Source organism: Chroicocephalus ridibundus, chromosome 6 (genome assembly GCF_963924245.1).
Source record: "Chroicocephalus ridibundus chromosome 6, bChrRid1.1, whole genome shotgun sequence".
NCBI lineage: Eukaryota > Metazoa > Chordata > Aves > Charadriiformes > Laridae > Chroicocephalus > Chroicocephalus ridibundus.
Window position 1 is genome coordinate 7,551,892 of NC_086289.1, and position 24,851 is coordinate 7,576,742.

Genomic DNA, 24,851 nt, shown 5'->3' on the forward strand with positions numbered 1-24,851 from the left:
GAGTAAAGGTTATTTGCACAGTAATGTTAGTCTTGCGTCCCTTTAGTCATCACTCTTTAGGCTTTACCACGCCACTCAAACCCAGCAATGGTGCAATTAGTAATGCCTTACCTAAAAATCTCTATGACCTCTTGATTTTGTCACTAGGGATGGAAGGACCCCAGGTAGTGGCAGGACACTATACAAAAGATCCTGGGATAAATTATTCAGCTAGAACACCCAATTGCCAAAGTGTGGTATTTAATTATATTGCCTTTTCTATCCCTGTAAATGAAGGTGGACGTGCTGTTGCAGTAGTATGGGGGAGAGAAGAAATGAGATTGAGCAGCAGCAAAGAAACAAAGGAGAAGCTGAAGGAAAACAAAATATGGAGATGATTTAAAATCACTTATGAGACCTGTGCCTGCTAATGCATTTTTTCAAATGATTATGACTTACATAAAATACATTCAGACATCTTCTTCTCATTAGAAATACTGAGTTGAAAAAGATATAACCAGTATCCCAGTGTGTTCCTCTTACATGAGATTTTGAAACACAGCTACAAAGTTGCATCCAACATTGGTATGCCTTAACATCATATGTTGCTGGATGATGAGACATCTGTGTTCTTACATGGACAATCATATTTACTCCAACATCAGTGAGAGTGTTTCTAGAGAACAATTGCTGATGTGTTAGCATGGTTTCTATTTTTCTATGTAAACGGGTATGCTCCATCTTTGATTTCATATTTTTCCAGCAGATGGGAGTTTCCAAAGAGCTGCTACAGAGAGCTTTTACTGTTATTCACTGCTTTTTCACAGGTAGACAGACAATGCTGTCAAACATCAATGGAAAAAGACAGAGCCCTGAAGATACAGCAAAAACTCCAAGGTAATTACCAAAGTAAGAAAATAAATCACTTTTGCTAATGCTAGGTTCATTCAAAGTGGTGGCTAAAGAAGCTCAGAGGGTGACATCTATATCCTGTATATATATAACAATATATAACAATACTGTTAGAATTTACTTTTTTAGTGAGGTTCAACCAGAGACAGTGCTGGTGGCAAACTTCCACTGCAATTGCTCTTTTAGAAGCAAAGACAAAGGATTATGAAGAGCAAAGCTATATACCCAACGCGAGACTGTGACACCAGGGAACTGTTTTCATTTTTATTTACTCAGACTCCAAAAAGAACTAAATCTAACTGCATCGCCTTGCTTTCCTGCGCAGCTACATTTTCGGAGCCCAATTCTAAAGCGATAGTGGACAAGCTGACAGAAGAGACTCAGTAGATTTCCAGTGCAGGGGAAAGGGCTTCAGAGCTGCAAATAATAACCAGAGGTTAAATTCCGCTCTCCATCACACTGGAGAAAATTCAAAGTAATTACCCCACCGACTTCAATGGAGTGAGCCTAGATTTATGTTACTGTAAATGACAGCAAAAATTGGACCCACTATAGAAATAATTTATCTAAGGCCCTAAGTATAGTTGCACAATTCAATCTGTAAATAATGCCACTAATGCACATATGGCTAATTTACATCCAGACTATGAGAACACATCCAGCGCTGATTTCCAGGATGCTTGAAGCACTAGGCAGTGCCAAAACAAATTTGCAGTATTCCCATAGCCCTCACAATCCTTCCAACTTTTGGTGTTGGGACGAAGATGCTCTACAGATATTTTGGAAAAGTGAAATTTTATCTGTCATATGACTAGGTATCGGATAATTCTTACCAAAAAAAAGGCATAGAAGGCTTTCAAGCAGCAGTCCACGTCTACTTGCATGAGCTCTGCAAGCTCTCTCCTCTAAATAAGTTGTTTTTATCCAATTTGCCTCTTACTGGGAGCAGAATTTTAGGAGCAGCTTGAGTTTTCTAAGAATAAACCATGCTTCAAAGAAAGGAGGGTTGTAAGTAACATTGCGGCAGAGTGCTTGGAGTACATACATTTAATGCACATAAAACTTAACTACAGCAATTTAATTTAGATTCCTTCTCTAATCACATATTTATATTAAGACCTTCCTGAAGCCAAATTGAAATTTATATTGCTAGGAGGCAAAGATGATATAAAATCTGAATTATTCATCAACTCACCAAGAGAAAAAAATTCTCACAAAATACCAAATATTGTTCTGGGCTTTATACCAGCTCTGTAATGTGGTGCTAAGAGTTAGAAAATCCATGTCTTGGTTTACCAGGACTTGAAAGGAAACACGTTAAATCTAAGTCTAACAAATACATCTACCTTCCTTCCTTCATAAAATATTTTATGTTATGCTATTTTCTTATATATATATTATTTTTTTTTTTGTATCATCAGGGAAGAAGGCTTCTCCTGTTACCAACACACAGGAGGTGTTGAGACCCTGCAGTTAACTGCAGATTAATCACGGCTGACTCAGTGCTGCAGGTGGATTCCATTAGACCCTTCAACAACAGAAGAGACATGGGGTAGTCCTCTGGTAGGAGAAAATCCCTGGGAAGAAATTTTGGGGGCAGCTAAGCCTGGGAAAAAAGTCTTGGGAACGAGCAGGATGTTTAAATGTGTTGCTTTAGTTAAGAAGACCAAACTTCAAGGAGGACTTTTCACTCTTTTCAAGCAGCACACTATGTTTTAAGGTGGGTAGGTACCTTACCACCTTGCTGCAACTGCTAACTTAGTACACAAAGCAACAATGGAAGCATAACCATTTAATCTTCTTGCAAATAATTCCCTTTTGTCTGCCCTCATATGGCAGCCTACTGATGTTGAATGTATAGGTCCTGTAAAGCGTTTTGAAGTCCTAGGGAGGAAAAAGAAATAGAGAAGTTCAGAACTTCCATTATTAGAACTTTTTTTAGGACATAATTTTCTGATATTTGCTGAGATTCTCCTTAAGAGAGTTGATAACTTTGGATAATTTCTGAGGTAATGGTCTCTGAGATCCTTAGAGACCTATAAAGAGAGAATAAATGCATGAGTTATTTAAACCCAGGAAAAATACCTCTGAAGAAACCTCATACTCAGACAACGATAAAAATCTCTTTCTTTTTTTTTTTCTAGCTAGTTCATTAGGAAATGAGAAAGAAGGTCATAATTTTCAAGTCATTTGTTTCTATTGCTAATATTTCTTAGGTTCTGTCAAGCACAAAAAAAGATTATTCTCTGTAGAGATGGCAAAATTATCCTTGCCTCTCCTTATATTATTCATGTCCATTTCCAACGCATAAAAGTTGTTTGTGACCTTCAAGCATCAGATATGTACTGAAAACAAGAAAAGCATGTGAATATTTAAGTCTGAAAATAGATGTCATATAGCCAGTTTCCATTTCTAATGTAACTCTCTAGTTTGAGCCCCAGGTTATGTTTCTATGATTTTTTTTGAACGGGTACTTCTCTAAGGGTCAGTTTTAGGAGAGCCAATGGCTAATCTGAAGTTTGCCCTTAGCTAAATTCAGATAAACTCTTTTAGAAGAGTTGCATGTGACTGGTCCCGTCCCCTGTGGAGCTATTGCTGAAGACAGTCTGGATCCTACCAGGTCTAGGGCAGGGCTATGGCTCTTCCATGTGCCTGAGGGATCCCACGGCTATTTCAGGTTAGAAGTGCTCAAGGAGTTTGCATGCCAGGGATGCTTTGACAGAAGGGCAAAATGATTTGCCTGCTTACGATTTGTGCAAAAGCTGCTGAGAGCTAGGTGTCTTCATGTCTTTAACAGACTGGATTGAAATCTAACACAGACACCTGACTAACATCTTGAGACACAGGCAGTGTGGGTCAAATCTGGATGACTGGCAAGTTTAATTATAGCAGTTGATGACTGTTTTACAGCATTTAAGCCTCTTTGAACTTCACAATGGATGACAGCGTTGAAAGGCTGTGAAACAAGTTCAGCTAAAAATGAAGAAAAAAGATGATGCTTCCAATGCTTTTAGTGGTACCTGGCGCTTATTTGAAGTTTTGATATTGCACAAAATTCTAGTGTATCTGTGACTCCACAGTTTCCGGTTGAAAAGTACTGGATTTCTATCAAAACAATGGACAATTCCATGAGTGTTTGCCTGATTTCAAGCCCCTGCTCCCCTCTTTGGAGACACATTTCCTTTGCCATTTGTTCTATGATCGTGTTTATTGCCTTAAGGCAAGAAAGCCAGGAAAGAATGAGGCAGGGAAGAGACAAATTGCACCCTAAGCGGAGGGGAGGATAAACCCCTACCCAACTAGAGAGAACAACAGCACAGAAGCGATGCCGGTGGCTGTACCCAAGATCTCAGTACCCGTGAGGTGTGCGTAGGGCTGTTGAGAGCTATCAGAGAGGATTCGGCCCTAGTGTTGAGGCCAAAGACCGTTGGAGGATGAGATTGTACATCTGAGATGTTCCACAAGAGTGAACATGAAAGGCAAAAGAGAGCAACTCATCCAGCCTCAGAAAACCACGAACACTTGGGGACGCAAAATTTGGGTTCAGGACAGAAATGTGTTGAATATTCATCTAGCTTTTAATATTTATATCAAAATACTGCTGCTTAATGAATTCTTGCAACCCAAGAGAGCAGACAAAAACAGTAGCTTGAGAAAAACTTTCCAATCCACAGTGGTGGGTTTGAGCCCAGCTATTTGATTTCTGCAATCAATTAATGCTAGTGAATTCCTGAAGAAGTCACTAATTCAAAAAATAACGACAGCTGAGATAAAGTTAACAAACAGTGTTCAGTCTCAAAATTTGCATAGTCTCTCCAGAAAATGTGCAATCCGGACAGTTGCAACAGCTACTGAAAGTCAGAGTCAGCAAGGCAGAAAGCAGAAGCTTGTTACATGTCTAGACAAAACCAGCCTGTGCCTCACAACTACACAACGTTCAAAAGCAACACATTGCCCGAGATCTGCCAACAAAGAATTATTCAGCAAATAATTTCAAAGAAGAGATAGCATTTTCATTTAAAAAAAAAAAAAAAAAGCACGGCAAACCAAGATGCTTCCTACTTCATAAACAGAAATCAGGGAGAAATTAAATCATCAAATTATCTGCTACACTTTCCCACTGTAAGCACAATTGCTCTGATCCTCTTTAGCAAGTACGCAACTGGAAATGAGAAGCAGAAGATGGAACTGTCTCAGCAGCACAGGCGAAAAGATTTTCTTGCATTTTCTTTTGCAAGGGCAGCCAGAATATCAAGCCTGATGTTTAATCAAATGTACTGTTGGCTCTGGAGGGAGAATTGAGAGGGTATTTCAAATTACTGAAATTTAAAAAAAAATCCACCATAATTCTTGGAATTCCCTCTTTAAAAAACAATGTAGATCTTCCAGGCCAGAAATGCTTGGAAGAATGTGTAATAGAGATAGATGGCACACATGAGGATTAAGGTTCTGTATTAAATACGCTGTAGATATCCACTGTTGTTCTGTGATGAACAATCATTTTTTAAACTCACTCTCATCCCTGTATCGTGTTTTCTGTCCAAGTCCGCTCACTCTGAGGATGTTCTATCACAAATTTTCCAGTCCTTGGATTTGTTTCTTTTAGAGGATTTTGAGCTCCAAATGTTACATTTGGAGCTTGCACTCAAAAGTAGCTCCCTTGAGCACTGTATTGTGGTAAAAAGGATTCCTCTCCGAGAATGGTAGCTCCTGCATCGTTCTCTGCCTTGTCCCTTTTCCCTGTCCTCCCACCACCTGTGCAGGGTTGGAGAAGGACAGTCGAGAGAAGCAAGCCCAGAATTCTTGCTGCTGAAGAAAAAGCCATCAAAGCTGGAACATCTGGCCTCAGAAAACTGTTTCTACATTTCTGATTTGCACTCTCTGTACAATGTTCCCGGTGGCTGCCCCAACGATCCCTCTCCTTGTAGATAACATCCCTCTCTTCTCTCATGTTGTTAGTCCACTTAGCTATTCCTTCCTAAATAAACCACTCAAAATAAATAAACTTCTGGGATTAGGGAGCGTTTTGATGACGTGAGCTAGCTAGAAGAAGGAATATGGTGACCTTGATACATAAAAAGCCGTAAGTCATTTTCACAGAGAAAGCATGAATTACAGATCTTGCCAAAACCCAATCTAAGAAAAATTCCGCCCTTTACCCAGGAGACATTTGAGTTTTAATTATCTCTTTCAGAGTCCCTAGACTTTCCTTCTCTTGTATCTATTTTTGTCTGCTTATTCTAATCAGCGAAGAGACAGTGAAAACAAGAATTTTGTCCATCACTTCTGTCAGCTTCACAGTATCCTTCCTCACGTGAACTGTTGTTTGGTTAGTGCCCACTTCAAATTCAGGCAGAAAAAATGGTTTCTCGAAGATTAGTCATCCTCATTAGCATTCCCACTGTACTGCTAAGGCAAAGTATTTAATATTAATGACCACTGATATTCCTGCACTGTTTGAACTGCATCCACGGTGCTTGGTCTCAGCATGGGGAGGAAAAGCAAAAGCAAAGGAACAGTATAGTCTCCTAACCAAAATGGTGCATAGAAAAACAAAATGGATTTTCTAATATAATATTCACTAAATCATGGAAAGTGATGAGCAAAACCTACAGTGCGTGCAGCTGCTGAGCGGTGGCAGTGGTGTAGTAAGCGGGAATCTGAGTCGTTTCTGGATTAATGCTCTAACATAGTGCCAGGGGACACTGTGCTGCTGGAGATATCATTATTTCTCGGAGATGTTTTGTCATTTATATCGCACGTTACATTCAAGAACATGACAATGTCCCTATTCCAAAGAGAACGAAATCAAAAGGCCGGATTGCAACTTGACCCCAGAGGGGCATAAGAGGGAATAAAATATATCTGGTGCACCTTTGAGCAGAATTCACTCCAAGCACAGGGGTGGGGGAGTTGAGAAGGCATCTCCCCAATGCCTGCTCCACCAGCCCAGCAGAGAGGAGACACATGAGAAAGGCTCCACTCTCCTCTTCTCACATGCCAGGTGGCGCAGAAGGAGTAGAGGACTAAGAAGCAGGAAAGGCAGATTGGGTACTCTCCTCATATATTGAATGCGGAGGTACAAAAGTTCTTCTGCCTTCCCCGGTTCAGCTGCATGCATATGTATTCCAGTCAGACCCCATTTAGAAAGAGACAATAATAAGAAATGATAGAATGCCAATAAAAGACAAGGAAAAAGCACAAATCCTGCCTGTTATAAGAACCCATAAAACTTTTCCTAAGACACAGCATGCAAGACATGATGTTTGACTTAGATTTCTGATTAAATAAATACATTCTGCCTACCTAAAATTCATTTCTTGTTTTGATTTTGACAAGCACATCATGCTTGGTTTCGATTTAGTGCAATGAAGAATACTCTATTAAAACAGAATTTGTATGTGGTAAAATTCATTTAAGAAATAATGTGATGTACACATGTCTCCCTGCTTTCCAACAAGAACCCTGTGGCTCTCCCCCATGGCCTAAGTCTCCTGCAGAACACTGTCACCATAATCCTTCGTGGCGCTTCCAGCCTGAAATACTGCTACTCTTTCCCCAAGCACAGCAGTATGCCCTGGGAGCTTTGTTGACAACTCACTGTGAAACATTTGGGAAAGAAACCTGAGGACGTGGGACACTGCTGAGGAGCTGGAAAGGAGGGGAATGGCAATTTATCCCAAAGAGTTGATGTGCCGCCTTAATTTGACCATTAGTATCTCACCAATACAAACCAAGGCAGATAATCATAGTATTTATAACTCTTAAAGAAATTACTACCCTAGATAATCCATTTACACACTTTTGTCTAAATATTATCCCAAGACACGTTCTGAAGTTCTCATTTTCAACTGGACCACCTATTTTCCAACATCAACAAGAATCAGATACAACGCAGAAGAGGAAAGAAGTGCCAGCACTGTCACAGTCAAAATTTAAGGGCCGTTTAAGTAGTTATTTAAATCGTGTACAGAGATAACGTGAGCTGGGACACAAGACTAATGACTATGTGTAGACCGGTGATCCCCAACCTTTTCTGACCCTGGACAATAACTCGCTCAGCATTAAGCGTTGTGGCCAGCATCATACTTTACTCTCCCTAATGGCCTTCAGTTTTAACTTTTTAATTTCCTGTAGGTCTCAGCAGTATGAGGAGGTCTCCCAAGCTTTTTGTTGCTCACTAACCCTGTTGCTCACTAACCCGTGAGCCGTGGACTGGGGACACATGAGTGAGGGGTGGTGGATGAAGTATTATCTGACTTGGCTGCTGATTTTATCGCTCGTTATGTTTTTTGGGGGTGGGATATGGAGCCTCGCAAGCTTTATTGCGTATGGGCTTCTCTTTTTTTTTTTTTAAGAAACAAAGTTAATACCTGTGACTCCGCTTAGAGGTGCGCGTGTACACGCAGACGTAGCCTCCAGGTGTGCCATCAACATTACGTGTCCTCAAAACATCAATTATTTCCACTTTCTCATTTAAATCCAAGAGAGTTGGCAGGGAGGGCGGATGGGGTGGAAAATAAAGGGGTTCCCAAAGTGGCCTCCAGCAGGACGGGCAGGAGAGCTCCCTCCGGGGCAGCACAACTCCACGGCCGCCCCCGAGCCCCTAATAGTAAATAATAATAACAATAGATGTCCATAGGTGTTCCCTCCTGCCCACAGCTCCCGCAGGGAACTCTGTCCCCTCTAGAAATAAACGCAGCGATGAACTAATCAGGGAGACAGAGACCTCAGGCGGGAGGGGACCCCGAGGGCCCCGCTCCCCCGGGGGGACCCGGCCTCTCCCCGCGGGCTGGGGGGGGTCCCTCAGCGGTGACAGCCCCGGGTGAGCGGCCACGGCGGGGAAGGGAAGGAGGGGACAGGAAAGGCGGCGGCCCCGGCGGCGGGGAGGGGGCGAACCCTGCCCTCTGCCCTCTGACCGCCGCGGAGGCCGCCGCCGCCGCTGGCAGCATGGGGAAGGCGGAAGCGGCGGAGCCGGCCCGTCAGGCCGGGCGGCGGCGGCGGCGGCGGCGAGGGGGGAGCGCGGCGAGAGGCTGAGGCAGGCGGGAGAGCAGCGCGGCGGCGGCCCGGCCCCACTCCCCCGACAGCGGCGGGGCAGCGAGACACCCCCCGCTCCTCCGCCGCCCCGAGGCACCGAGCCGTGAGGGGCAGGGGGAGGCCGGCGGCGGCCTGCGGAGCCCGCGCCGGGCCGGGCCGCGCTGAGGGGCCGCGCCGGACCAGGCGGTGGGGCCCTGCCCGGGGGATGCCCGGGGGGCCGGCGGCAGCGGCGGGTGGGGGGAGGCTGGGGGCAGGAGGGGAGTAGTGCTGCTGGGGGGGGGAACAACACCCGGCAGCCCCCAGGCATGGAGCCGCAGGTGGGGCTGCGTGGGGAGGGGGGGACCTGAGGGCTGGTGGGTGCCACCCGCGGCGAGGAGCTGGAGGCAGGAGCGGGCCGAGCCCCCTGACAGGTGTCTTCGCCGTTAAGGGCCCTTCCGCCGTGGCCCGGGGACTTACAGACTTCCGAGTTCGTTATCGCTGCTGCGATCTTCAAAGACGATGTTGGGGGAGCAAGCCCAGAAGTGGTTCCCAACTCACGTCCAAGTTACGGTCCTTCAAGCCAAAGGGCTGAAGCCAAAAGGTAAAAATGGCAGCAATGACGCCTACACCATCATCCAGCTGGGCAAGGAGAAGTACTCCACCTCGGTGGCCGAGAAGACCCTGGATCCCGTCTGGAAAGAAGAGGCCTCCTTTGAGCTCCCTGGATTACTCATGCAGGAGAATCCAGAAAAATACATCCTCTACCTGATTGTCATGCACAGGTCACTGGTGGGGCTGGACAAGTTTTTGGGACAGGTGGCGATAAGTCTGAACGATATATTTGAGGACAAGCAAAGAAGGAAAACAGAGTAAGTGATGGTTGTTGTTTTTTTTTTTCATTTCATTTTTTTGTTGTTTTTTTTTTTCATTATAATTTGTATTCCTGGTACATTTGTATACATTTGTATTCCTCCCTTGGCGGGGGGGGGGGGGGGGGGGGAATAGCAGCCTTATTATCAGCGTACTTGGAAATGGAATTAGTATGTCTCTTTCTTCTGTGGTGTGTTAAGAGCCCCTAATGTATACAGTTATGTCATTGTGGCCTGACCTCTTCCAGAGAGAAGTTTACTGTAATCACAGTGTTCACCCTGCGCAGGCAAGGACTGTCATTAACATTTTTTGACAAATTCTTATGTGCAACATGAACTCATTACAGTCTGTTTTTCTAAAGATTTTTCTTCGTTCTGCTCAGGGCCATGTCCCCATTCAACTCCTACCCCGATTTCAGCCATGTACGAGACTCAGACGCCCTCGAAGCCGGGTGTCGTTCTCTTTAAAAATGTTTTCCTTCACTTGCTGCAACCACGCAACTTTAAATATTTTGTATTTATGTTTTAGTGGTCAATGAACTGTGACTTAGTGAAGGTTTACCAGAGCAGCACAGTGTTTTTCTGATCCTGATTAGCCTTAGGCCGCGATCCTGCAGGCTGCTCTGTACAAGCAGGCCTCAACGGACAACACCAAAGAGAAATTTCTGTTGTTGTGGTAGCCTCCATCATTACCTACGTAAGCATCTGTCAAATAAAGTTGCCATTTGCCAGCAAATTTTGTCACTGGAATGCAAAAAAAAAAAAGCAAAAAAAGCATCATAGCCGTTTATTAAGTTTATTAGGCTGAACTATAAGCGTATCTAACGCTCTGGGTATTTCAACTAAATTAGTAAAATTGTCTATAATTTCTAGTTAGGACATGGTTGCACAAAGATGCCTGGTACCAGTGTATTTTATCCTCCAAAGTGGGAATAAACCATAGGTGAAAGCGTAGTGCGGGCATGCCTGTGACTACGTGATTTGTGTTTCTGTTAGCTATGCTTGTCCCACAGAAGTAGTCCAAGAACAGCATGGAGACCTCCAAGCTAAGGGCTGACAAATCTTTCAGCAGCACTTAAAAAGTTCCTACCCCCGTGCCTTGCCTCCTTCACTGTCTCTTCAGTAGGGTAGAAAGGCCCAAAGTGCCCAAATCTCAGCTGTTAAAATTGAAGGCTGATATTTCTTCTGTTAGTGATGGTGGGTCTATGGTAAGATGCTGGACTTTCTATCAAAGTGACTCAGGTGTTGGCATCGTTTGTCTGTCGCTGATGGTGCTGGGGAGGCGTGAACCTCCAGCAGAGTCGGAGCGGGCAGTTGGAGGTGGAAATCAGTACAGCAACACCAGCCAGGTCTTGTTGATGAGACAACTGTTTCCGCAGAAACCATCTCAAAACCTGGTCCTGCTTATGTGCAGTGCCTGAGGTTGAAGGAGCACCAAAAACAAGTCAAAGCTGGCTTTGCTCTGCTGGTTGGGGTTTTTTTGTAAACTATAAATTTTTAGGAAAACATCATGTTCACTAACCATATAATAGGAAAGAACATGTCAGTGCAGAATCTCTTGTGGGTTCGTGGTCTGAAGTGTTATATTTTTTAATTGCTTATCTTTTTAAGGACAAACCAGTTATCTTGATGCAATACATGGTAATGCCTGTAGCCTCAGGGTCTTAATTTCTATTTACACTTGTTTCAAGAAGTTTCAGTGCTTTTTAGACAAGCATCTTAAATATTCTTTAATCATCAGTTATAATTATCTTGCAAGTCATAGGCAACTGCTTTAGTTTAAACACCTAGCTGCTCTACAGAAAAAAAGATGAATGAATCAAGTATAAATGCTACTAATTGCAAAAACTTTCGAAGTCTAGGTAGAAATATGTATTCAGAAACTGGAGGAAAATATGTAAATCACGTAACAAAACCTCTTTTCCCTTTGGGGAACCATATGCTTTTGCACCAATTTTAGCAAAAGTAGTATTGGAGTCTTATGAAATGATTGCAAAAATTTGTAAGTGGGGTAATTAACATAGTCCTTGTGATAGTTAAATAAACGTTCAGATCTCTTTGGCATTTTTATGTGATGTTGTGTTTAGCAGGGCTTCATAGGTGTTTTTTAATTTTTTTTTAATTTCTTTTCTCTGAAGTGCGAGAGAGGAACTCGCACTATGTAAATGTGCCGCGGTGCTTCCCTAGACCACCGCAGAAATTAGCAGGGCTCCCCGAGAAAGCCGTGCTCCGCCTGCAAGCCGTACTGTGGGAGATGGGAGGCCTGCGGGGAAATTTTTACAAACAGCCGAAGTCCTGTTTTCAGAAGTTACTTGAGCATTTAAGATTGCAGATCTTACTAAAAGTTGATGGGTGTTAGGCTTCTAGAGCTGAACAGCCGTACTTGTAAAAGTCTTATATACGTGTAAAAGTGCGGATAGTGGGATTTTTGGCAGCACGTACTCAATGCTGATTTAAACTCTTATGAGGTAGGAGCCACTGAAAGTCCAGTTTTCCTGTCTGTGTCTCTAGGTGCTTAGAAGCCTAGGAAACGTCCTTTTTGAAACTCACTTTGGAAAAAAAATCAGAGTCTTAAGTGTTTAGAGGTGTTTAGATAACTTTTTGAGAAGTTACGAGGGTTTTCTGCGTGCGTGCCCTCATGGAATGCATGTGTGTTGTTGCTGACTCCTTTAAGCGTTAGTTGGAGATGTGGATGCAATATTTGTACGTGTACGTGGGAGGAGGGCAAACTTTCAAGAATATATTTGCAAATGTGATCTCAAACAAAACACTCTTTCTTTCTTATTCTCCTTTTATTAAATCCTTTTTGATACAAAATATTGCTAGTCCTGTGTTGGCAGTAAACTAAGGGTAATATATTTGGACCCAAAGACCTTCTAGCCATGACTGTGGTGTGGGAACTGAGATACCCAGTGCCTTTCAAGACCAAGTCCAATGTCTTTATTACCAAAGCATTCTGATGGTTGAAAGCTATATTCATTGTTTCAGAAACACTAATCTGTTTTATTAAGCAATGTTTTTACTTTCAAATATGTTCAACAGGCTTGTGGTGTTATTAAATCCAGAGTTATTTTCTCATGTTGATGTAACCTTAACGTTTCTTGCTTTGTTTGGGGATGAATGAGATCCAGTTATTTGATGAAGTGTCTATTGGTAATATTTCTACTTTTTAATATATTTAATAGCTTCCTCTTTCCAACACAGCTGTACATATGGTGCTGTAAGAGACAGACTCAAGAGTCACCAGGGTATTGCAAAAAAGATATTTAATATTCTGCACAATGCTGAACCCTGTCAGCAATTCCCTAGTGCTTTTTTAGTAAGGAGGTATGAGAAGTGAAGGCTACCAGCTGATTTTGAATTCCTAGGAAGACCGTGGGGTCTGTGACATTGAGCTTTTTGTATATTTTTTTTTTATATAATATTTTATAATTTGGAAGAAATAAATTTAAAAATTCGGTGCAGCTTCAGAACCATTATGTTATGGGAAAATAATCCTTTTTTTCTGTATAGCTTTTTTTGTTACTTGTCACACCTTAAGAAAAATACTCTCTGCAGTAAAGTTTTCAGGCAGAGGCCTCGTGATAGGATTTGTGCATCCTGTGTTCTAATAAGCTTGATTTCTCACAATATTCAGTGAAACAAAGCAGTATATGTACTGTAATTTGATAGTGGAATTTTGTACGCACCATCACGCAATGCCCTTTCTCTTTCTTTCTGAAACCGATGGTTTTTCCAATTGTGAAAAGTGAAAATTCCTGGAACGGTTAGATCCAGATGTGGCTCAGATGGTCGCGTACTAGGTCTCTTCCTGAGCCCTCAGCCAAAGCGTCTGCAGGATCCTGGTTTGTTTTCTTTCTGTATTGGTGCAAAAAGTGCCCATCGATCGCACTGTGCTAACTTTGTAAATTTGTGTCTCTGGCATCTCTGCCGTAGTTGGAAATGGACAGGCTCTTTTTACTTCTGCTTTTTTCTCCAGAGTCGAAAACTGGGCTCCAGAAGCGAAGAGGTTTTACCGAGTTTTTTTAACAGTTCGGAAAACTTGGGAGACTGCTTTATTGGAAGTATACTTAGCATAACTCTTCAGATCTTAGATTTCTGACGTGGTTTTATTTTTTTGCAGTAAAATCCTGGGGGTTTGTTTAATTCATCCTGAAAATACCTGACAGTTTTTTTGGTCTGCTGTTGCAGAATAAATATACCTCTTCCGTTCTTGCAATTTAAATGTAAATGGTAATCAATTAATATGTTGTTTTAAAGGATATATACGTTTTTGTAATAATTTCAATTCAGCTATAGTTCAGAGCTGCCTTAATACTGCTGATGATCTGACAATGTGTAACATCAAAACAAGTTTTTGAATTATCATGGAATAAAAAAATATTCATTTACTGTCATGTCCGAATTTACTGAAATAGTTTTCAGTAGCTTTTTTTAATGACCGTGCTTAGTTTTTTTTCTCCTGTGTGCTAAATGAACACAGCAGTAGAAGAACAAATTTCCACTAGCTTTCACCATAACGTTACTTATTTCATAGGCATTTGTTTCGTCCTTGACGTTCTCTAATTCGACACTATTTATTGTCCATTCCTTTATTAGCTTTCCTGGAGAGCTAATTTTATTATACATTCATCTGATTTAAGATGCAACACTTGTCTGGAATGTTATAGATTTGAGGGGGGTAGGCAATGGTAGAGTTTTTATTTCTTGCAAAAATTTTGTTGGAGGAGACATTTTTATGTGTGACTTAATTCACCTTCTCTCTGGTTTCTATAATACCTCAACACCCCACCCCCAAATTGTTTCAGCATTATAAAAAGTGCTTATTTGAGCATAATACAGTGAAGGAATCTTGGCCTTATCTAAGATGTTTCTCCTCTGCTTACATCGATCATACAAAAGAGTCAAAACGAGCTTCTCAGCAAACAAACATACAGAAAGAATTAACGATTGACCATGATCGATACCGCTGTGTTGTAAGCACTTATTCCTTAGTGCTGCTGAGCTTCCTGAAAGATAGGAAAATTGTGTGACTTCCTCCAAATTAACGTGAATTTCTTTTTGGCAGCCTCCCTCTTGGGCATGGACAGGTTCCCTCTTCGACTGCCTTTGCCCTCTCCTCTCTCTCATCTGCAGCAGCATAAGCAAGAGGCAGGCGCTTGAGGAGGTGGCTTCAAATATAACTTGAATTATGAACAAGCAAACAGCTAGTGAATAGATAGTATGTCATGGGCTTGCTAATGTTGTGTCATGCCTGTTAATGAATAGTGCCTTTTTAAAAATAATTCTACAAAACATAACACACTGTAAATATTATTTACGGACTTTGAGTATTAAATTTGGTTTTAACCAGAAAAATGAATTTTAGATTATTTTAGGTGGTAAGACTAAATAGGACTGGAAATGGCAGGCTGTAACATGAATTATCAAAATGTTGTGGTGAAAGTAAGAGAAAACACTTGTTCCACTCTAGTCAAAAGCGGGAAGAGAAATTTGTCGAAGGCACAGAAATAACGAGCAGCCTGGACGATCCGTGTGGATTTGTGCTGTTACTTTTCTGGTACCACTCAGTAAACGTAATAAAAATTAAGGAAAGTTAGTAGTGAGGAACAGAGGAGAAAGGTGGTGATGGGGGACAACAAAAAGTTGTGCTCAGCTGTAGCTTTATGGGATTATAGCAATATTTTCAAATTATGTAGTAATATTCCCAGCATTTACATTTTGACAACAAATGCAAGCACATCCTCGGAATAGGTCATAATTCTGAGTCAGAGTCTGAGTGCCATCTGGATTGAAATACTTCTCCATTTTCTGTGCGTACACACGTGTTTATACACACACTCAACTGAAATAACTCGCCTTAATTCTCATACTTTCAGTTATTTTGTTTCTAAAATAAAAGTTTTCACACGTAGTCTTTAGCCAAGATGGTAAGTAAACTAAAACCACTTTAATTACTTTGATTCCAGTTGATGTTAGCTAACCCCGTAGTAGGGGTGTTGTGATATGTGTCAGTTCCCATATGTTTTGTGGTGTTACGATGTCACTCTGTAATATTTATTTTTAAACTCCGCTATGTATATCTCATTTCAGTTGGCTTCCAGAAAGTAATAGTATTCATCTTTGTGAATGTCATCACTTATTTTAATAAATAATCTGTTTTCTTCTTCATTTCCCCTCATACCCGAAGTAGTCTGTGCTCAGCCCCTTGCCTTAATTTTCCTACTTACTGACTTTTGGGCCAGTCTTTCGGTATGGCGTTCTGCATTTTTCAAAGTTCATTTGTTGCTAATTAAAATGTTAAAAATTTCTGGGCATTGGGTGTTGATTTTTATCCATTAGCTGTGGATATTTATGTTAGTGGGATTTTGTGAAGCCAGGTTTCTTCGGTGTGTCTAGTTTGGACATAGTAATCTAAATGAAGAAGTACTTTCCTGTGACAGCTGATGGACGTGTTCTGTCATTGGGATTTTGATGGTGTTTTATAGGGGTAGTTTTAGAAGTACCAGCTGGTGTAGAAAATTCTCTTCATCACTGTGTAGCAGACTAAAGTTGCTTAACAGATCAGGGTGCTAATTTTACCTGTAAAATCAAGGTTAGAAGCTTTGTGGATGCTGTGATTGCTTTTTTGGAGGCTTTTTGCAGAGTGGCTTCAGTAATTTTTGAACTGAAATCAAGATTTTGCAAAAATCTTCGGGTGCAATCTAATGATTTCACCAAAGCAAAATTAGATCAGCTCCATAGATATTTACTGGTAGAGTTAGGGCTGAGTGGCGTATTTGAGAAGCAGCAAAATGAGTGGGAAAATTCCTCTTGCATTTTCCATCTTCAGCGCCGGCAAAAAGATGGGAGTCAGAAGGTCGTTTGTCATGCAGATTGAATGTGCTGGCTGGAAGGCTTCTAATTCCCATTGAAATTGGTAGACAACTATGCCAGTGGTTTTGGAGGCTGTTAAAGTTTTAAGTATATAATTAAAATGTAATTAAAATTATATAATGGTTTTTCTTACCTGTACTGTTATTATTTTTCTTATCTGTGCTGTCAGCCTCTCCTGCTGACTGTAACATGGTGAGCGGAATAGGTTGAGTGATGCTTCTTCGAAGAAGAGAGAGAGGGCTGAGACTTGGCACTGTCAAATTCTGTGGCAGATTTGGAGGATAAGACACCACGACATCATCTTCCTGCCATTAAGAGAAGAGAAACAAGATATTGGTTTCAAAATATTTGTTGAATGCAGGATGAAGGATGCAATGAGAATAGTGTAGATAAGCAAAAGAGAGTTGAAAAACCAACTTCATGGGAAGATGAAATCAGAAGAAGGGGAGGAAAAGAACAGGTGAAGAAATTGTGTTGAAAATACATTTGTAGATCACTCGATATTTAGATGGAATAGGCAGGCCAGAATTTTTTAACTTGCTCATTAATAGTAACTCAGTTTTCTCCTTCAGCCTTGCTGTCTACCTTTTCTAAGGTAAAAGGGTCAGTGCTGCTGATACTATGGAATTCACTTTAATAGTATGCAGAAGATAGTTACTGTTTTTCGTAGAAATAGGGGAGTTTTCTTTTTCCAGCCCTAATTGTAGGTATGGCCAAAAAATGAGTGATTTTGTCATGGTTAGAAAATAGCCATTTATCTTCAGAGAGGGCTTAAATTTCTCAGGGCTGACTTGGGCAGCAGGATTTTTCAGCCTTGAATGTTGATCTTGTCTTTACATGTTAAAAAAAAATTATCAGCATACAGAGTGGTAATTTATGTAATACTTAGAAAATAAAAATGATCAGGAACCTGTGCAGGACAGGCGAAGCCCATTAGCACACTCAAAAACAGATGAGAAAAAGAAGCAAGGGTTGTTCTGATGGAAACCATAGGGGAAAAGTCAAAATTAGAGGGTGTATGGAGGACGTTGTCCTACAGAACATTTGAAGGTGAGAGCAAGAAGTATGAATGTGGTTCAGAAGGCAATGGGGCTTCCTTTGAAGTTGGGAAAATTTGCCAGACTTTGTACGAGGTCTGTTTAAATAAAGACTGTCTGTGAGACTGGATGTAATATTTGGTTATTAAATAAAAGGGCATCTGCTCTCATAAAAGCCACCCTGTTTTGTTCGTGTATGTTATTGGCTATTTTCCTACTTTGTACAGGCTTTCTGTAGCATAAGCTCATGGCAGCCTGACAAATGGAGCATTTATTGTGGCTAAAAGTACTGTAAACAAAACCAAAATAGCAAGTTTTATTGGCTTTTATAATACATTACAATTTTTTAAATTGGCAGTGGTATAGTGGAATTTAGTATTTTAGGACCCAAATGCTGTTATCTGAAAACAGTGGACTTCATTTTCCAATTCTTTTTTCTATTATATACAGCGCTGTTTTTTCTGTTTGTTGCTCACGCCCATGTGTTGTAGAAACAGTTTCTAATAAGAAACATTTACAGACTCAGTTACTCATTCACGTGTAGCTCCACGCACACGCATTGCCTGCATTTGTTCTCATCTGTTTAGAAAAGTAATTATTTGCCTTTGAATTTGAAGAAAATCATGATTTGAGTCTGCTTCTCATATTGTCTTGTTATGAGCTGAAGCATATGGAACCTTCATTATAACTAAAACAAGATAAACTCTCCAAGGTAACAAAGAAACCTCCTTGAAATGCCTATGAAAATTAAATATCTGTGTTTTATACAAAGATTTGATCCGGCAATCATTATTCAAATAAAAATTCCATTGAAGTCCAGAGGAATTTTGCTGGAGTAAAGAGTTTATGATTAAATTCTGTTGGAATAAGTAGTAGTGTTGAACCTGGTCCAAGCAGGTCCAGTCCCTTACACTGGGGGGGGGGGGGGGGGGTTGTGTTATCTTCCTAGGGTAAGGAGAGTTTTTTTGTTTTCCCAGCCGAACTTAGTGTCAAGTTCTTCAATGGCTACTTTGATAATAAATGTACAAGCTGCAAAGGCAATGTATTAGTTGTGTGCTGGAATTCTCTCCTTCAGACCTGGTGAAATGTCAGAATAGCTTGTGGAGATATGCTGTTAGCAGGTGAGTACCGGTAGTGACGCGGAGTGGTTGTCGATTCATGATAAGAAAGTCAATAATTGAGTTAAATTAAGTTTTAAAAGGAAAGGCTTTCTTTCACACAGCCAAAGCTTAAGAATTTGTGTTTTGATACTGTTCTAAAAAAAGTTAGCAAGTGTCATACATCAGTTTAAAGTTTTGCTAATTCCTAAGTAGAAACATATGAAAATTCAGCAATCTTATCAGAGATTCAGTATTAATGTTTGAGACCTATGAGGGGAGGGAAAGAGGGAGAAGGGGAATATGTTTTCTTACAGTGTAGGTTGAGCCATTATGCTTGAATGTCAAAAAGTGAGGTCCTCTCTGCCTATTAAGCCTCTTAAAACACTCATAAGCCTTATTTATATTTATACTTTTGTTTGTGTTTACTGTCTGCCTAAGGAATCACGGTGAGGACTTTCTCAGTTTCAGGCTGGTTTTTTCTTTAGTTTTTTTTCTGCACAGGCAAGATCTGTCTGATGGAGATTTATAAGCAAGGGCTTGTTCGTTATGGCTGTGTATTGTTTTTATTTTTTTAAGAGAATATATCAACATATTTTCTGTAAAAGAAGAGTTTTGAAGAAAGTAGGCTATCTTGTCTCCCAGTTTTTGCAATAATATATATCACAAAAAAGATTTACTCTGCGTTCTGTTGTGTGCATTTTCCGTAACGACTATGTAGATGAATTAAAGAGGTTCTGGAATCAGTTACCAAGAAGTGAAACATTATTAACTAAAAGGAAAAATGATCCATCTTCGTCAGACACATAACATACTTCAGGTTTTCTCTTTCATTTAAAATACATAAATGAAGTTACCTCACAACAGAAGAAAAATTTTCTTCGAAGGGTTTAATTGTCCTTCCACCAGTTTGAACTTCTGGATCTACTGGTCTGGATTCATGTTGTCTAGTGCCGGGACAGAGAAGGTCTGGTATTTCTTAATTATTCTGGTTTAGTAGTGGATATAAAATCTTTAGGACATCACAAAGCAACAGAAGTAGTCCCAATACTCTTTATCCTTTTGTTATTTCTTTGGCGGGTCACTTTTCTAGAAGTCTTTTCTCAACTCAAAAAATAGTATCTCTGCCTGAAAATTTGATTTCAGCTGTTGCCTTTAAAAGTATTTATGAAATCTGAAAGGAAATTGAGGGTTATTTTTCTCCTTTCCTGACCTTGTTTTCCATATTTGGCAGTATTGAATAATGTATATATAAATGCATGATCAATTTTGCATCTGTGCTGATAGGCATTTTCATTTCTTAGTCTCCAGTTCAAAAGTTACTTCGTTGTGATAATGCACTGTTGTGTTAGCATGTGTGCGCGCATTTCTCCTGACAATGGCTTTAGAGCGCTTCTGTGGAGCTGGCGGATCCGAAATACACCCTTGTGCCCTTTTTCAAATGGGAAAAGGCTATTGATGATGGGTGTGGAGAAGGGATTGTCTGTCAGTCAATCATTTATGTGAAGGAAGATTGAGCCATAATTCTGCAGATGCTTCCATGGGACAGTGGACGACAATAGGGAATGAATAAGACACTTGTATAATGATAGAGCCTTTATTGGACCTGGCAAAGAAGGACACTTGGCTTTTTGAAACAGATGATCACACCTTTGATCTCTGTTCAAGGAGCGGGGGTTTATGTTATGGTTCCAAAGCCTGTGGAAATATTTCTGAAGTTGAGTAGTTCCTGTGCAGCCTGCTCTAGGTGACCCTGCTTTGGCAGGGGGATTGGACTAGATGATCTCCAGAGGTCCCTTCCAACCCCTATCGTTCCGTGATTCTGTGATCCTGCTGGTGACCTGCAAAGGGGCGGCTGTTAGACAGACCTACGCGCTCACAGTTCTGCCAGCAGTGCTCAGGGAGTTACCGTCAAAGTTCATAGTGGTTGCAGTTGCAGAACTAAACGATTGTTGACTATTCAGGGGTCTCAGATATTTATTTCTTTGCTAGTGCAGTTGATATAAATATTAAACAGTGGTTAGAAGGAAGGGACAGAGGGGAAAAAAGTTTGCTAGCATATAAACGTGAGCAAAATCAAAGGAGAAAAGGTTACTAGATGAAGTATTTGCCACGTAGTATACATTCAGGTAATATACATCACTGCTAAATAAAGGCTACTTGAAAAATACCAAGTGTCCTTTTAAATAGCAAAATAAAATGTATTTGTATTTATAATTAACATTTAGATACAAATACTCCTTTGTAAGCAGATGTGAGCCCATTAGCTTTGATGAATTTTAGTGTGCTCCACAGTTGGTTTCGGTTCTCAAAACAGGTGAATGCTGCAAAGAGCTTTGTGCTTCCTTAGTCATTAAGTTTTCTCTTCAAACCCAAATATAGACAAAAAAGTTTTTCAGTACAGGAATGTTTTAATTTTTAGTATGGAATTTGGTTTTCATATTTTAAGTTATACTAGCCAGATACATTAACCAACTAACCAGAGTTTAATGACTAGTCTCCAGAAGACACAACTGAAACTTGCTCTTTTTCTCCTTTAAGGTGGTTTCACCTAGAGTCCAGACAAGGGAAGAGAAATAAAGACAGAGGAGAAATAAAGGTCAATATTCAGTTTATGAGGAATAACATGACAGCAAGTATGTTTGATTTGTCAATGAAGGACAAAACTAAGTCCCCTTTTGCTAAACTAAAAGACAAAATGAAGGGTCGAAAAAACGATGGGACGTTTTCGGACACATCCTCTGCAATCATCCCAAGTACTCACATACCCGATGCAAACGTAGAGGTATGTAGTGGCGAAGTACAAATGAAATCAAAACCAAAAAAACCTTTCCTTTTGGGACCTCAGCGGCTATCCTCAGCTCATTCGATGTCGGATTTAACGGGATCGCATGTCTCAGAAAAAATGAAATCCAGCACGGTTGGCTACTCTCATCTTTTCAGGCGTCAGCTAGAATCGTTTGGTTCGGTTGATGAAGGTGGTAAGTAAAACTCGTCACCATTATAATTACAGTTCACTCCTATTAGAGCATTCAAAAGTCTGTTTCTTTCGTTTATGAAGCAATTACAAGTCCAAAAAGTTAGGAATTATTGCTAGCCTATTTTTTTTTCACTTCCATTAGTTGGTGGTAACACATAACTGCTGTTTCTGAGCATAAGAAATAAATTATATTGGTCATAATTTGCGGTAATTTAGCGTTTTTCTTCTTATGTCCTCATTTGAGAGTATATTGTAGGGAAGCATTGCATTCTAGAGGGAACTCTAGGCAAAATAGCGTCTTGTGAAAAATAAAAGTCGGTTTAAAAAGTTGAAAACCATCACCAAAGTTATAAACCTGATTTATAGGAAGAACTGAAAATACTTTGCATTGTTCAAAGTCATTGTGCAGCAATGGGCTACTGTTGCTTTCTGGAATGGTACACTAGTCACAGCTGTCTTCTTTGTAGAACTTAGTTTTCACACAGGAAACAAAAGTTTGCTGTAGTGTCTATCCATAAACATTTCTGAATCACAAAGTCAAGGCCACAGCTGTGCATTTTTTTTTAAATAGTTACTCATCAGTGTTTTGAACTGAGACTCAATTGCGAAGCTTCTAGACCTAAGCTAAACTGGGTTCTCTGCATGTCATAAACTATGATATATAGTGTCTCGTTGATAATATACTAATGACAGATTGTTTGCAGGGAGTCTAAAATCTCCACACAGAAGGACATTAAGTGTTGATACTTCTAAAATGAACCAGCTTGACAGCACAGCTGATGAAACTGCACTTGAGGCACAAAATGACCCATTTACCAACGTGAGTGCTTCGTTACCCCAAAAATTTGCTACACTGCCAAGACAGAAGAATCCGTTCGAAGAGAGCCCAGCAACGTGGGATCAAAACATAAGTCTGTTTTCTAAACCTGTCGAAATCAGAAAAGAAATTAAAAAAGAGAAAAAAGAGAAAGTTAGTCTTTTTGAAAGAGTGACTGGAAAAAAAGATAGCAAGAGGTCAGATAAACTTAGCAATGGGGGATCAGACAGTTCTACTGACTTGAAATCACCCAGCGCGTTTGGTGAAACTCATCAGGAGAGTTTTGATTATGATTCGACTAATCCGTTTATGACAAACTACAAGCCTACAAGCATGTTGCCATCTTCAAGGTAGGTTTTTGCTGTATTTCGATCTGATATCTTGAACATGTTATATAAATGAAAATGTGAAGTGTTGAGGAACACAATCCTTGTGCTGTATATACGTTTATATCATTGGTTATCTGTTTCTAAGTAAAAGTTATGAACTTTTTATATAGTTTGATCTTTTCTTACTTCATTTTGAAATTACATTTATATTACTAATATGTGCTGTGAATGTTCTTGGCTACTTGTGTTCGTGGAAGACTTTGTTCTCGCTTCAGAATGGGTTCTTCCTGAAAGTTCTGCTTTAATCGAACACTCATTGCTAATTATTATACTGCCCTAAGTCAAGGTTTTAGAGGGAAAGGTTTCAAGTCTAAGCAACAGATGAAACGGAATAAATAAAATAATGAAGAAAATGTGAGTAATGAAAACAAATTCTGTACACGTCACCATTTGCGAAAAAAAAATGGATTTAGATTCTATACGTTAAAGCACAAGAATTGAAGACCGTTCTGTTTCTAAATGGGAGCACCCACGTGGGCACTTATCAGGCTTGAATTCATTTGGCTCACTCGAGCTTTGCTGAGTGCCTGTGTATTCAAGTCGTTGCATGAGGCAGCATTTTATGTGTTAAGCAGAGTGAATTAAGTTACCGGTGCTGATAAGAAACTTTGATTTAAATAACCCATTTTAATCTTTGTTTCTCTGTCAACAGTTTACTAGTTTTTCTTAAAAGAATAAAAAACAAAAAAACTCGAGTGTATCCCACAGTTAATTTTGTTTCTGGCTTTTGTTTGCAAATGACAAAGATATATTGTGTCTCTCTTTATGTGTATAAAAATATATAAATACACCCCCCCCACACCTATACTGTTCCCAGTAGGTAAGTGTTTAATCAACTAATTATTTAACTTTTATTCATTTGCATTCTTATTTTTTTTCTTTGTATTAATGCCAGAAATTAACAATCCTTTTTTTTTTTTCTCAAGGTAATGATTCATTTCTATTTAATTACTTAAATTTGATAGAAATTGAATTTAAAAATAAAATGCTCCAAACTGGAATTTTAACGTTGTAAAATACATCACTGTTTTAAATGGAATATATGGGTCTAACAAATTTGCCTTTTCCCTGTCTATTAGTTCCTTAATTAATGACACAGTAGTATTGTCCTTGGAAAAAAAAAAAAAAAGTAATTAGTTTCTTGTTATCTTGTTCTTTAAGATTTTAGAGCAGATTGATCTTATTGTATCCCGGCTCAGTTTTATTCATAGGTTAGCATGCATGCACTCCTGATTTAAACTTAGAATAATTTTCTCAACAAAACTAATCATGGATGTGAATTAGATAAATGAACTGAAATGGAACTGCTATAGAAACGATGTGGTTGCTACAAGTTCATACAGACTTCAATGAATTATCTTCTTAGCGTCTTCTATGAGTCAAGGCAGTTCCTAGTGTCTTAAATAACATGTTTACAGACAGAGTCTTAGCATATTATTTATTTAATAAAGGATTTCTCTAGATTAGAGTAAGGTTAGGATGTAGCTTGGTTTGTCGGAAGTTAAACTTCCATTTAAATAAGCTGCTTTAAAGAGAAGTTATTTAAATAACAATTAAAATTACATAGCATTTAATTTTTTTAAAATGAAAAAATGTATTCAGGCAGACGGTAGATATAAGTAGTGAAATCTTTTGAAGTTCTTGAATGCAGAAGATCTTGATAAATATAAATCTTTAACAGTAATCATGATGGACTTTTTTTTTTCTTTATTTTGTAATTAAAAAGCTCATCACAGTGCCCGTTCAGAAGGACTCTAGTCATTTATTCCCCCTCTTTGTATGAGTCTCTTTTACTAGTTCTTGACTTTTATGTAAACATAAACTTTTGATAATACAAATAGATACTCTGTTATTTTGAAAAAAACCAAAACAAAAATAG

The 24,851-nt window shown here is 39.8% G+C and overlaps 1 protein-coding gene across 1 annotated transcript in view; it reads left to right on the plus strand.

Moving 5' to 3' along the window:
* Positions 1-9,278: 9,278 nt before the first annotated feature.
* Positions 9,279-24,851, plus strand: part of RAB11FIP2 (RAB11 family interacting protein 2) — a 35,372-nt gene continuing 19,799 nt past the window's right edge. Inside the window, exons 1-3 of the mRNA XM_063338768.1 lie at positions 9,279-9,776; positions 21,328-21,767; positions 22,471-22,933. Of these exons, the coding sequence (XP_063194838.1) occupies positions 9,427-9,776; positions 21,328-21,767; positions 22,471-22,933 (1,253 nt within the window). The 5' untranslated portion in view covers positions 9,279-9,426. The remainder of the gene's footprint in view (positions 9,777-21,327; positions 21,768-22,470; positions 22,934-24,851) is intronic.